The 13,783-nt window shown below is 36.2% G+C and overlaps 2 protein-coding genes across 3 annotated transcripts in view; both read right to left on the bottom strand.

Moving 5' to 3' along the window:
* Positions 1-12,581, bottom strand: part of fndc3a (fibronectin type III domain containing 3A) — a 52,310-nt gene extending 39,729 nt beyond the window's left edge. For both annotated transcript variants that reach the window (XM_075472864.1, XM_075472865.1), the window contains exon 1: positions 12,119-12,581. The gene's annotated coding sequence lies outside the window, so the exon portion shown is untranslated. The remainder of the gene's footprint in view (positions 1-12,118) is intronic.
* On the bottom strand, positions 3,740-6,674 carry LOC142389009 (uncharacterized). Its single transcript, XM_075474560.1, has 7 exons — positions 6,339-6,674; positions 5,012-5,146; positions 4,793-4,861; positions 4,369-4,463; positions 4,134-4,260; positions 3,921-4,041; positions 3,740-3,837 (listed from the first exon to the last, which is right to left on the bottom strand). The coding sequence occupies exons 1-7, from the start codon at positions 6,672-6,674 to the stop codon at positions 3,740-3,742; spliced, it is 981 nt and encodes a 326-aa protein (XP_075330675.1).
* Positions 12,582-13,783: the final 1,202 nt, after the last annotated feature.

Raw genomic sequence — 13,783 nt, 5'->3', positions numbered from 1 at the left:
AGGCCACCGAGCTAGACAATACATTCATAAAGCTCTACAAATTTTAAACTATGAGTTTGTTCAAATCAAACCGATTTACCAAGACCACACTCACAGCAGCTACATAAAAATTCAATAAAGAGGAATACCCAAACTCAGCCCATTTCATTCCCTTTTGCCCCTGACAATACACCTTTGACACATTTGGGGAAGTTAAAGATGAAATTCTTTTCTCACATGAGGGAAAAAAAAACACATCATTTCATGTAATTCGATTGAAATGAGAGGGGAATTATGAAGAGTTTCTATGTATGCTTGTTATAAAAGACTTCCATGGGCAACATGTTGCTCCTGCTATCATATGACGTAGGTACTTTCCCACTTTGCTCCTGTGACCTCTGCAGAAAAAAGGAAGAAATGCGTCTGTAAAAGTTTAAATCGTGAATCACCACTGGCTACCATTAAAGGCCAGCTGACTCAAATACAACATTCCTGTTGTGGGTTGCATGATAAAGCCAAAGTGCAGCCTTCCTCTTGCAACACACAAACATAGCTTCTGTGTCTAAACTGCGGTAACATCTGTTGCTGCCCGAAGTTCGGTAAAGTTGGAAAGATATTGGCAGATTCGGACTTCCGGGATCAATAACTCAGAAATGAGACGTTGTTAAAACACAAAACAAGAATATTTCCAACCGTAGTAAGACAGACAGGAGCTACAACCTAACTTTCATCAAAACGAGCCATCGGAGCCACACCAATAACATTAGTGTTTATGTGCAGCCGGCTGTGAGAGCAGCGAGCAGGGACCGTCTACAAAGTGCAACCCAAGAGAGACATTACAAAAAATAATCAATAAATATCCAATAACTTCATGATGATACGGTGTAGGGTCACCAAACTCACTACACATGTCACTGGTGTCCTACAGATTACACTACAACTTTTGGTTTGAAAGAAATTCATTTTTCTGAATTTCTGGGAATTTTTATTCGAAATATTAATCAATAACTTCATGATGATACAGTGTAGGGTCACCAAACTCACTACACATGTCACTGGTGTCCTACAGATTACACTACAACTCTTGGTTTGAAAGAAATTCATTTTTCTGAATTTCTGGGAATTTTTATTAGAAATATTAATCAATAACTTCATGATGATACAGTGTAGGTTCACCAAACTCACTACACATGTCACTGGTGTCCTACAGATTACACTACAACTCTTGGTTTGAAAGAAATTCATTTTTCTGAATTTCTGGGAATTTTTATTCGAAATATTAATCAATAACTTCACTAGGATACAGTGTAGGGTCACCAAACTCACTACACATGTCACTGGTGTCCTACAGATTACACTACAACTCTTGGTTTGAAAGAAATTCATTTCTCTGAATTTCTGGGAATTTTTATTAGAAATATTAATCAATAACTTCACTACGATACAGTGTAGGGTCACCAAACTCACTACACATGTCACTGGTGTCCTACAGATTACACTACAACTCTTGGTTTGAAAGAAATTCATTTCTCTGAATTTCTGGGAATTTTTATTAGAAATATTAATCAATAACTTCATGATGATAAAGTGTAGGGTCACCAAACTCACTACACATGTCACTGGTGTCCTACAGATTACACTACAACTCTTGGTTTGAAGGAAATTCATTTTTCTGAATTTCTGGGAATTTTTATTAGGAATATTAATCAATAAATCTTCAATAACTTCATGATGATACAGTGAAGGGTCACCAAACTCACTACACATGTCACTGGTGTCCTACAGATTACACTACAACTCTTGGTTTGAAAGAAATTCATTTTTCTGAATTTCTGGGAATTTTTATTAGAAATATTAATCAATAACTTCACTAGGATACAGTGTAGGGTCACCAAACTCACTACACATGTCACTGGTGTCCTACAGATTACACTACAACTCTTGGTTTGAAAGAAATTCATTTTTCTGAATTTCTGGGAATTTTTATTAGAAATATTAATCAATAACTTCATGATGATACAGTGTAGGTTCACCAAACTCACTACACATGTCACTGGTGTCCTACAGATTACACTACAACTCTTGGTTTGAAAGAAATTCATTTTTCTGAATTTCTGGGAATTTTTATTAGGAATATTAATCAATAAATCTTCAATAACTTCCCTAGGATACAGTGTAGGGTCACCAAACTCACTACACATGTCACTGGTGTCCTACAGATTACACTACAACTCTTGGTTTGAAAGAAATTCATTTTTCTGAATTTCTGGGAATTTTTATTAGAAATATTAATCAATAACTTCATGATGATACAGTGTAGGGTCACCAAACTCACTACACATGTCACTGGTGTCCTACAGATTACACTACAACTTTTAGTTTGAAAGAAATTCATTTTTCTGAATTTCTGGGAATTTTTATTAGAAATATTAATCAATAACTTCATGATGATACAGTGTAGGGTCACCAAACTCACTACACATGTCACTGGTGTCCTACAGATTACACTACAACTTTTAGTTTGAAAGAAATTCATTTTTCTGAATTTCTGGGAATTTTTATTAGGAATATTAATCAATAACTTCATGATGATACAGTGTAGGGTCACCAAACTCACTACACATGTCACTGGTGTCCTACAGATTACACTACAACTCTTGGTTTGAAAGAAATTCATTTTTCATAATTTCTGGGAATTTTTATTTGAAATATTAATCAATAACTTCATGATGATACAGTGTAGGGTCACCAAACTCACTACACATGTCACTGGTGTCCTACAGATTACACTACAACTTTTAGTTTGAAAGAAATTCATTTTTCTGAATTTCTGGGAATTTTTATTAGGAATATTAATCAATAAATATTCAATAACTTCACTAGGATACGGTGTAGTGTCACCAAACTCTCTACACATGTCACTGGTTTCCTACAGATTACACTACAACTCTTGGTTTGAAAGAAATTCATTTCTCTGAATTTCTGGGAATTTTTATTAGAAATATTAATCAATAACTTCACTAGGATACAGTGTAGGGTCACCAAACTCACTACACATGTCACTGGTGTCCTACAGATTACACTACAACTCTTGGTTTGAAAGAAATTCATTTTTCATAATTTCTGGGAATTTTTATTTAAAATATTAATCAATAACTTCATGATGATACAGTGTAGGGTCACCAAACTCACTACACATGTCACTGGTGTCCTACAGATTACACTACAACTTTTAGTTTGAAAGAAATTCATTTTTCTGAATTTCTGGGAATTTTTATTAGGAATATTAATCAATAAATATTCAATAACTTCACTAGGATACGGTGTAGTGTCACCAAACTCTCTACACATGTCACTGGTTTCCTACAGATTACACTACAACTCGTGCTTTGAAAAAAAAACAATTTTAACCATTTATGGGAATTTTTATCAGAAATATCAATCAATAACTTGTTGATGATACAGTGTAGTGTCACCAAACTCACTACACGCTTCATTGGTCTTAGCATCTTTATTTAGGGTTGCACAGTACACAATACCAAGGAGTGTCTTTGTTTGGTGTCGTTGCCGCTGTCATTCCAAGGCACTGTGTGTGAAACCATCTTGCGCAAGTTCCACACCGAATCTACAATGACAAATATATTAAACATAATATATTAAAATGTTATCTCTACATAATGCCTATAAAGTATATAATATTTGAATACTTCAATGTTGTGTCTGGTTCTTAACCCCAGATTATCTATTGATTATCCACTATTCAGATTATTTGATCTCTAAATCTCACCCAGACAACATCAACGGCAGTCTTGGGCAGGTCCTCATTGCCACAGAAGGAACAGAACTCATCCTTTGAAACTGAAAAAAAGAAAATATAGGCCTTTATTACTGTTACGTTTGTAGGAACTGTTTGACATATTAATGTAATATTTGAGCAATACCTGATCCTTTCAGAATTTCTTCTGCCATGTCTCTTCTTAGTTTTTTAAGAGATTTTTTGGAGGAATCAATATGAAACCTCTCTGGGATGTTTGGAAACTGGGTCACTGTCATCTTGGCCATCTGTAGAGGTGGCAAAACAACATATGTACTGTGTATGATCATCTTACATAGTAAAACTAAATGTTTTTTATTATAAAGAAAACACAAGTCACCTGCATGACAAAGATCCCACAACTGGTGGCATCTTTCTGGAAGGTGTGGGTTATCTTGCCATGCTGCCACTTGATGTTAACCCAGTCCTCCTTTCCCAGGCTGTTCCTGCGCATCTTGAAATATTGTCTACAGGTTGAAAGTAAGATACATTTTTGCTTTACCTTTGTGCTTACTCTATGGCTACACAGAATGTGTATGTAACCTATTAACTTCCCATAATTTATTTAATATTACTCAAATCTGTAGCCAGCGATTCTGGAGTCCTCAACTTCATTTGACCCTTGCATAGGATCAACCACAAAAATGTGGTTTGAAAGGGCATGAAGATACTGTAATATGAAAAGGTAGCATCAGTAAACCATATACATTCTTAAAAAACAAGTTTCATTTATGTAAAACTTCAAAACTGCAGTTGATAACTTTATGCACAGGAAGCCTTTCAGTGTCTGTGAGTTAATTAAATCTAAAATTCAGAAAAGTACATGACCTTTTATTAAACAAAGATTCAACTCATAGTAATCTATGTAGATTTATTTAGTAGATTATAGGTATTTGTAAACCTTTGTAGCAGTTACAAGGTTGATACATTTTAAATGGACAAACCATGAGCCATAAATATATGCTGTAAAGGCAAGTAGTACAGTAGCTTTATACTCACCACAAACTTCCAGTGCACATTTTGTATGTTGACAAATCCAATGGCTCCATCATAGTCATCAAATGTGACCTGGCAAAAAACAACGATTTCATGATGATAATATATTATGTATTTTCCTCCACAGGACCAACCAAAAAGGTGAAGTGGCTATTGTAAATGTATTGATTAAAAGCAAGACTACTACAGTGATAAAATAATCATTAGTACAGTTATACTCACCTTTTTTAACCCTTGCCTTGCCATCTGCTCTCTTGTGCCATGTAGAATTACACCCACAGTGTAGTGATTCATGAGGTACAGTCGGCCAGCAGTATCCTTAGAATTGAGGATGGCTCTCATGTAACATTCTATCACCTGTTGGACAAAATTAATCACACAAAAATATTGGTATTGGTAATGTAGAGTCTAAAGTCATTTTTAATCACATTGTTGTCAACATGTTTGAGAATCGGTCATTGGTGCAATACTTTAGCTAAAGACACTCCAGACCTTCTTTCACAACAATTAACTTATAATTAAATTACTTAATCATTTTATGCAGCAGATATTTTTTTTAAAGGATTGATCCATCAACAAGTAGATTACTTTTAGATAAATCTGTGACATCAGTTATAATGAGAAACTTGCCTCGCCTATGATGAGTTCATCAGGCCTCAAACTCTGAAGTTCTTTGTGCCGAAGGGTGTAATTGTGCTTATGTTCAGCATGTCGTACAATGGCCACAATAACTTCAGTTGGTTTGCATGTCCAAAGGGCGTCAACCTACAATGAAACTGTAATCACTTCATACAGCATTTGCAATAATTTCAACAATAAACTGTCCTAAGTCTGTAATCTCTCTGAAGTCCCTTCTTAAAACATACTTTCATCAGACAGCCATGGATGTGAATACAACAGCTTCATTGATGCTTAATGTTTCTAACTGCTTCCTTAACAATGCTTATATGGCTCTGGAAAGTGCAAATTACATTGACTTGGTGTTAATCTGTTTAGAGCAGGTTTTTTCATTTTAGCGATCTGCAAAAAAGTACCTCTGTGGCAGACGTGGACCCTTTACTTGTGAAGACATTGCTGCTGTTCTACCCATCTGTGCTCTTTTGAAGATCTTTGCCAGTGTTCAGAGTTGATTTTGGTCTCTTTGGAACTGGAATTGTGGTTGGAGCAATATAAAATTTGGAACTGGAAGTCTTTAGCTTTGCTCCACCTCGCTTTGCCCAACCCTCTTGAGATTGAGTGAGGTCTTTTGGTCGCATGGGTTTAAGAAGTAACTGCTCAGAGAAGTTATGAGACATGATGTGTTCTTTGTATCTCCCCTGCAGAGAGCCATATACATTTTCCTGACAAATGTCCCTGGCCTCAGATGCCTCTGCTTTTGCAAAATTGAATGTTTGACAATTCCAAACCATCTCTCCACATGGCAGTTTGTGTCCCTTGTCTTACCGGGCCCAAATGTGTGGTCTTCTTTGTCAGATGCATACCTTTTCAAATTCCCCAAAAGCAGACCACTCCACAGGGGAAAAATGCCAAGGTAGTTCTCAAAAAGTACATCAACAATGCCTGGGCAGAAGTATGGATTTTTCTCAGCATGTGGGCTCTGGGCATCTGTTTTTTCAAGCTCTCTCTGGACCTCCTCCAGGACCCTCTTGAACTCATATGTGAAGGGAGATCTGCCAACAATTGTGTGGGCATTTCTTCTTTCGTCATCATCTTCCTCCTGAGCTAAGGGGCTGTCATGTAATTTTTCAGTTTCTTCCATGTCAGGAATGTTGCATTTCTTTATTAAGTCCTCCATGACCTTCAGATTACAAAGGACAGTGTCGTTGTTGTATTTGCCAGTTAGTATAGTGCACAGTGGGCGGAAGATGTTGAGTGCTGCAGTCATTGAGGTAGTGTTTTGTAACCTGGCAAAACAAAATGTTGCAAAATCCTTCAATCCTTTGTCTGCTGTTTTTCTTGAAATTGACTGAGTGACAGCCTTGAGCACGTGTGCTGAGCATATGTGTAGCACTGTAAACATTCTGATGTCTTTCCATGTATTCAGTTTTGAACAAATAGAAAAAGCCCTGTCTAGGTAGCTAACAATGCTCTCCCTGTTGAATGACAGAAGAACACTTTGCATTAGTGCCCAGCTGTAATCGGTTTCAACTTGATGTACTCTTAGTTTTGTGTACTGCAACAGTTTTCTGCAGAACTGCATTAGCCAGAATGTTATTGGTGGTACAGAGTGTTCATTTGTCAGCATTTCACAGACTGGGAGGGGAGGTGCATTCTGACCCCCTCCAGGAAGAGTGAGAGAGTAGTAAAGGACTTTTTTGGTCTGCCCTGGAACTTTGGATGCAACATTACCTGTGGCATCTAGGTATAACGTCAGTGGGATCTTCTTTTTCAGGTGTTGCACAACTATGCTTACTCCTGTTTCAGTATACATGTGTACACCAAAGGGGTCAACTTGAAGGTGCTGTATGTAGCCAGGCATCTTGTGAAAATTGGCATCACATTCCTTCATGATGTTTTGAGTGAGGTACATCTCCATGACAACATCATCATGAATTCTTTTCTCTTTACTAAACTCTGAACTAATCACTTTAAGAACATTTTTGTTCAGACTTCGGGTTATGTTTCCTGAAATCAGCTCGGCAATGGGTGTTTTTTTAAGTCTACTATAGTACAGTCGACTCACTCCTTTCCGTATAGCTCTTGCTATTTTCCCTCTTCTTGTGTTTGCTGCAGGCCTGAATTTTTTTTCACTTGTTTTGTGTGACATTTTTCCTCTTTGGAGCACAGAAATCTTAACCTCTTGTTCTCCCACTGGCTCCCTTTTCTTTTTAAATAAGTATTTTGCACAACAGGAAGGGAATGTACAAACTGCACTGATGTTTAAATATGGACTATTCATTTTCCGGCTGTGGGGAGTCTTGATATGCTGGCTCTTGAAGGCAAGAGTACAACAGGGATTTTTCTGTCGGAAACTGTTGTACAAGACGTGGGTCCATGGTTGCCTCAGTTTTGTTGAGCCGTGCAGTGGAATAATTTTTTGCCATTTCTTTCTGTTTACTGTAATTGTGAACTTCTTTGATACCACTGGCAACTTTCTCCATTGTTTTCTGTTAAATGTCTTTCCATGTTTAGGTCGGGCTTCTGTCTGTAATGGCATATCTTGTTGTTTGCCTTCTTCATCGTCTTCATCAGTCACTTCTTGTAGATGAGCTTCTGTCTGTAATGGCATATCTTGTTGTTTGCCTTCTTCCTCATTCTCTTCTGTGTCCTCTTCTAAAACAAGGTCTCTAGCATTGCTGTCTTCCTCTGTCTTTTTTGTCTTGTCCTGTTGTTTAATAATCATGTCCCTCACGCCTTTTCTATTCGTGGTCCATATAACCCACAACCAATGACGGTTTTTCTGCTGATCTTGACCAAAAAGGATTACAGATAGTTCAGACCAGATCTCTGAGGAATACTCTGTTTCTCTGTTTGTAATATTAACACTCTCCATTGATCTGACAATAGCTTCCATTCCACCTGCCATTGCCCACAAGTCTTTTCTCTGAGCTCTGCTTCCTTTTTTAACTCTACCCATTGTCTTTAAATTGCTTCTAACCTAGTGAAATGGAAAAGGAAAAAATAAAGTGAGTAATAAAGTCTTGATAAAGCTAAAATCTACATTAAAGCCACTGTTGTCACTTCACACAAACAGTACATGAACATATCATATAACTAAGAACTGAAAAAAAAATCAAATTTACAGTTTTCCACATAAAAAGGTCTTATTTCATCCTTAATAATCATTTCACAATATGGTTAATGATAGGTTAAGGACATCATGTGTCTTTGTCTTTTTATGCTAGTTCTTCAGATTCAGAAAAAATACATTAGTTTGGAGCTGATATGCAGTAAAATTTCAGTTAGTAGAATATGCACAAAATCTAGAAGAAATGTAAGAGTCTGGACAAGTATACAAGCATAGCACAACTATATTAATAACTATAATAAAAAGATTACTTACGTATAACCATTGAGCAGGACTGGAGGCACTTTTTCAAAGGGAGAGGTTTTGCAGACTGGAATGTCACTGCAGGTAGAGCTTAATTGAAAGCTGCTCTTGATTGGCCAGTGACTTAATCACGTATACGGCCTTCATTTGATTGGTTCATGCTCGTGGCACTTAAGCAACCACACAATTCTCACATGTAACAAAACTGAAATAACACAAATTATACTGAAGGTATCTCTCACAAACTAATTGTTGTAGTACCAAGGAGGTAATGGAAGTGGTTGACCTGTGGTTTATGATACTACACTGTAATAGTTGTTGAATATAATTCCTTATAAAAATTCCCCCAAACTATGTCAAATGAATTTATTGTAGACCAGGTGTTGTAGTGTAATCTGTAGGAGACCAGTGACATGTGTAGTGAGTTTGGTGACCCTACACTTTATCATCATGAAGTTATTGATTAATATTCCTAATAAAAATTCCCAGAAATTCATAAAAATGAATTTCCTTCAAACCAAAAGTTGTAGTGTAATCTGTAGGACACCAGTGACATGTGTAGTGAGTTTGGTGACCCTACACTTTATCATCATGAAGTTATTGATTAATTATTGATTAAAAATTCCCAGAAATGATAAAAAATGTTGTTTTTTTCAAAGCAAAAGTTGTAGTGTAATCTGTAGGACACCAGTGACATGTGTAGTGAGTTTGGTGACCCTACACTGTATCATCATGAAGTTATTGATTAATATTTCTAATAAAAATTCCCAGAAATTATGAAAAATTAATTTCTTTCAAACCAAGAGTTGTAGTGTAATCTGTAGGACACCAGTGACATGTGTAGTGAGTTTGGTGACCCTACACTGTATCCTAGTGAAGTTATTGAAGATTTATTGATTAATATTCCTAATAAAAATTCCCAGAAATTCATAAAAATGAATTTCCTTCAAACCAAAAGTTGTAGTGTAATCTATAGGACACCAGTGACATGTGTAGTGAGTTTGGTGACCCTACACTTTATCATCATGAAGTTATTGATTAATTATTGATTAAAAATTCCCAGAAATGATAAAAAATGTTTTTGTTTTCAAAGCAAAAGTTGTAGTGTAATCTGTAGGAGACCAGTGACATGTGTAGTGAGTTTGGTGACCCTACACTGTATCATCATGAAGTTATTGATTAATATTTCTAATAAAAATTCCCAGAAATTATGAAAAATTAATTTCTTTCAAACCAAGAGTTGTAGTGTAATCTGTAGGACACCAGTGACATGTGTAGTGAGTTTGGTGACCCTACACTGTATCCTAGTGAAGTTATTGAAGATTTATTGATTAATATTCCTAATAAAAATTCCCAGAAATTCATAAAAATGAATTTCCTTCAAACCAAAAGTTGTAGTGTAATCTATAGGACACCAGTGACATGTGTAGTGAGTTTGGTGACCCTACACTTTATCATCATGAAGTTATTGATTAATTATTGATTAAAAATTCCCAGAAATGATAAAAAATGTTTTTGTTTTCAAAGCAAAAGTTGTAGTGTAATCTGTAGGAGACCAGTGACATGTGTAGTGAGTTTGGTGACCCTACACTGTATCATCATGAAGTTATTGATTAATATTTCTAATAAAAATTCCCAGAAATTATAAAAAATGAATTTCTTTCAAACCAAGAGTTGTAGTGTAATCTGTAGGACACCAGTGACATGTGTAGTGAGTTTGGTGACCCTACACTGTATCATCATGAAGTTATTGATTAATATTTCTAATAAAAATTCCCAGAAATTATGAAAAATGAATTTCTTTCAAACCAAGAGTTGTAGTGTAATATAGGAGACCAGTGACGCGTGTAGTGAGTTTGGTGACCCTACACTTTATCATCATGAAGTTATTGATTAATATTTCTAATAAAAATTCCCAGAAATTATAAAAAATGAATTTCTTTCAAACCAAGAGTTGTAGTGTAATCTGTAGGAGACCAGTGACATGTGTAGTGAGTTTGGTGACCCTACACTGTATCATCATGAAGTTATTGATTAATTATTGATTAAAAATTCACAGAAATTATGAAAAATGAATTTCTTTCAAACCAAGAGTTGTAGTGTAATCTGTAGGACACCAGTGACGTGTAGTGAGTTTGGTGACCCTACACTGTATCATCATGAAGTTATTGATTAATTATTGATTAAAAATTCCCAGAAATTATAAAAAATGTTTTTTTTTTCAAAGCAAAAGTTGTAGTGTAATCTGTAGGAGACCAGTGACATGTGTAGTGAGTTTGGTGACCATACACTGTATCCTAGTGAAGTTATTGAAGATTTATTGATTAATATTTCAAATAAAAATTCCCAGAAATTATGAAAAATGAATTTCTTTCAAACCAAAACTTGTAGTGTAATCTGTAGGACACCAGTGACATATGTAGTGAGTTTGGTGACCCTACACCGTATCATCATGAAGTTATTGGATATTTATTGATTATTTTTTGTAATGTCTCTCTTGGGTTGCACTTTGTAGACGGTCCCTGCTCGCTGCTCTCACAGCCGGCTGCACATAAACACTAATGTTATTGGTGTGGCTCCGAGGATGGCTCGTTTTGATGAAAGTTAGGTTGTAGCTCCTTGTCTGTCTTACTACGGTTGGAAATATTCTTGTTTTGTGTTTTAACAACGTCTCATTTCTGAGTTATTGATCCCGGAAGTCCGAATCTGCCAATATCTTTCCAACTTTACCGAACTGCTGCCCGAACCGTACATCATATTTGTTTGTCGGAGAGAGAGTAGTCCGAGGACACAGCAGCTGTCTTTCGGTTGCAGTTTCGGTTAGACTGAGAGACTAATGGAGTATCATTTACCCACAGTTAGAAACCTATTTTATTGTACATAATAATCAGCTACAACACCTGAAAAAAAACATTTTCACAAGCCAGAAAAATGCAGCACCTAGCTAAGTAAATGACTATGCGCGAGGCTTGTTGATACCCACATAGCAAACAACATGTCAGCCTCACTTTACATTACTGTTTATAGTTCTGCACTGAACGACATGCAAATAAATTAATAAATAACGCTGAAGTCGACGTCCGGGAATAGAGCTTCTTATTTAATGGCTGCGTTGATTACGTTAGCTTCCTTGAATTGTTTACTCTGGCTACAGGTGTGTGATTAGCGTTATGTCATAGTTGTTGTTTTCTAACTGCAACTTAACCTTTTACTAGGCACACTGACATATAATAACCTCACGGTGATTTCTGAGTTCCTTTAAGAGACACGGTTATAATACATCCCAGACTGTCGCAACACAAATAGTTATTAGGAATTGTGCGGCTAACGTTACTCACTCAGTCAGATGGTTGATACAGCAGCAGCAGTTTTGACTGACACGACGATGCACAGTGATGATTCCTATGCAGCTCCTCACTGGATATTTAAAGTCAGCAAGCTACAATGACCGGCTACCTTCTGCAACAACTGAGACTGATAACTCGCTAGCTACCTGGATAAACACAAGAAAAGGCAAAACGTGACATGCTAGCTTTAGCTACCTAATGCTGCCTAGCTAATAGTTAGCAGGATGATGTGCTTTCCTCGTAGTACAAACGGCGACGTCTTGCAGTGACTGCACCTCAAACCGCTAAAGATATCTTAGCAAGCAACTGTCTCGATACCACTGCTGTAGATGCTAACCTGGCAGCTAGTTTTTTTTTACCGAGATAACTTTCCATCCAACCCTGTTCCACGAATAAAAGGCAGGAATTTCGCCATCGCTTACAGGCTTGGTGCGCATGCGTATTACTCACAATGTTTCCCAAATTCCAAAATAGCGATTCCAGGCTTTATAAATTTATCAGTGTTCAATTTTGTTTCGTACAGTGGGCAGGGTTACTGTGTGATGGTGCATAAATTAACTTCTTATGTTTACCCACATTTTCATGACTTTAAGGAAGACGGTACGGTATCTATGGGACGGTTGACGTGACGTGTCTGTAACAGGTTCGTCCAAGTCAGCCATAGACAGACACATTGTGCGGTGAAATGAGGCGAGAAAATTACTCATACCCCGTGTTTAATTTTGTAATTCATAACTTTTGATGCCATATGCCACTCATTTATTTAATTTGATAAATCATTTTAGTTTCTAGCCCACCGAAACAGCAACACCCGTTGCATGTAAGGCGTAATATGTTTATAGTGTTACCACGTGTCCCTCACGGGAAATACACACATACCTGCAAAATGCAAGATAGCAGTAAAAAAAATGAATGAATGAATGAAAAAAGTTTATCTTCAACATTTCATCCTTAATGTTCAAATCAGTGCCAATAAGCATAGAACTAACACATGAGTTGCACTACCAATTATCTATCTATCTATCTATCTATCTATCTATCTATCTATCTATCTATATGTCTGTCTATCTCTCTATGTAACATGTTAAAGGACATTTTTAAAACTATTTGCATTGAAGCAGCTGTTTTTTATGTAACCAAAGAAAGAATGTATACACACACTTCCTATATGTCTGAATATATTGAGCTATATTCGTCCAAAAAAGGTGTGATGTGTCAGACTAGACAGGGCTCCACCTGCTGGACTTTATAAAGGAGGACCTCTGTGCCTCAGTTTTGGAGTGATTGTGGTAATTTTCTACTAAACTGTTGTTGTGAGGATGATCTATAGTTCCCTATGACCTTTTGAGACAACCTGTTTAATATATATGTCTTACTTTCTTTTTGAATGTTTGTTTATTTATACTGTTTTTGCTGCGAAGAATCTTTCAAAGAACAAAATAACATATCAAGGAAATATTCGGAGATTAAACATTTGCTTTTCATCTTGTTTCTCATAAGATGTCAAGATGGAGATAGAGTAAAATAGTTTTCAGCAGCAAGACTTCAAATGAAAAAGCAAAACAAAAAAACAAAAAAAACAACACTAAGCAATAAAAGGTTGATGTAGGAGAAGTCACACAAACACATTTGTGTACACATAAATTAAACAAGCTG

The sequence above is a fragment of the Odontesthes bonariensis genome, chromosome 9 (assembly GCF_027942865.1).
Source record: "Odontesthes bonariensis isolate fOdoBon6 chromosome 9, fOdoBon6.hap1, whole genome shotgun sequence".
NCBI classification, from domain to species: Eukaryota; Metazoa; Chordata; class Actinopteri; order Atheriniformes; family Atherinopsidae; genus Odontesthes; species Odontesthes bonariensis.
This window is presented reverse-complemented; position numbering and strand designations above follow the sequence as displayed.

Bases quoted from the DNA above. Each gene is read 5' to 3' on its own strand.
- LOC142389009 (XM_075474560.1), bottom strand. From the start codon at position 6,674: ATGACTGCAGCACTCAACATCTTCCGCCCACTGTGCACTATACTAACT. The intron at 4,042-4,133 runs GTGACTTGTGTT...CCACCTCTACAG, and splicing joins GTGGGATCTTTGTCATGCAG to ATGGCCAAGATGACAGTGAC. The intron at 3,838-3,920 runs GTATTGCTCAAA...TCTTTTTTTCAG, and splicing joins AGAAATTCTGAAAGGATCAG to TTTCAAAGGATGAGTTCTGT.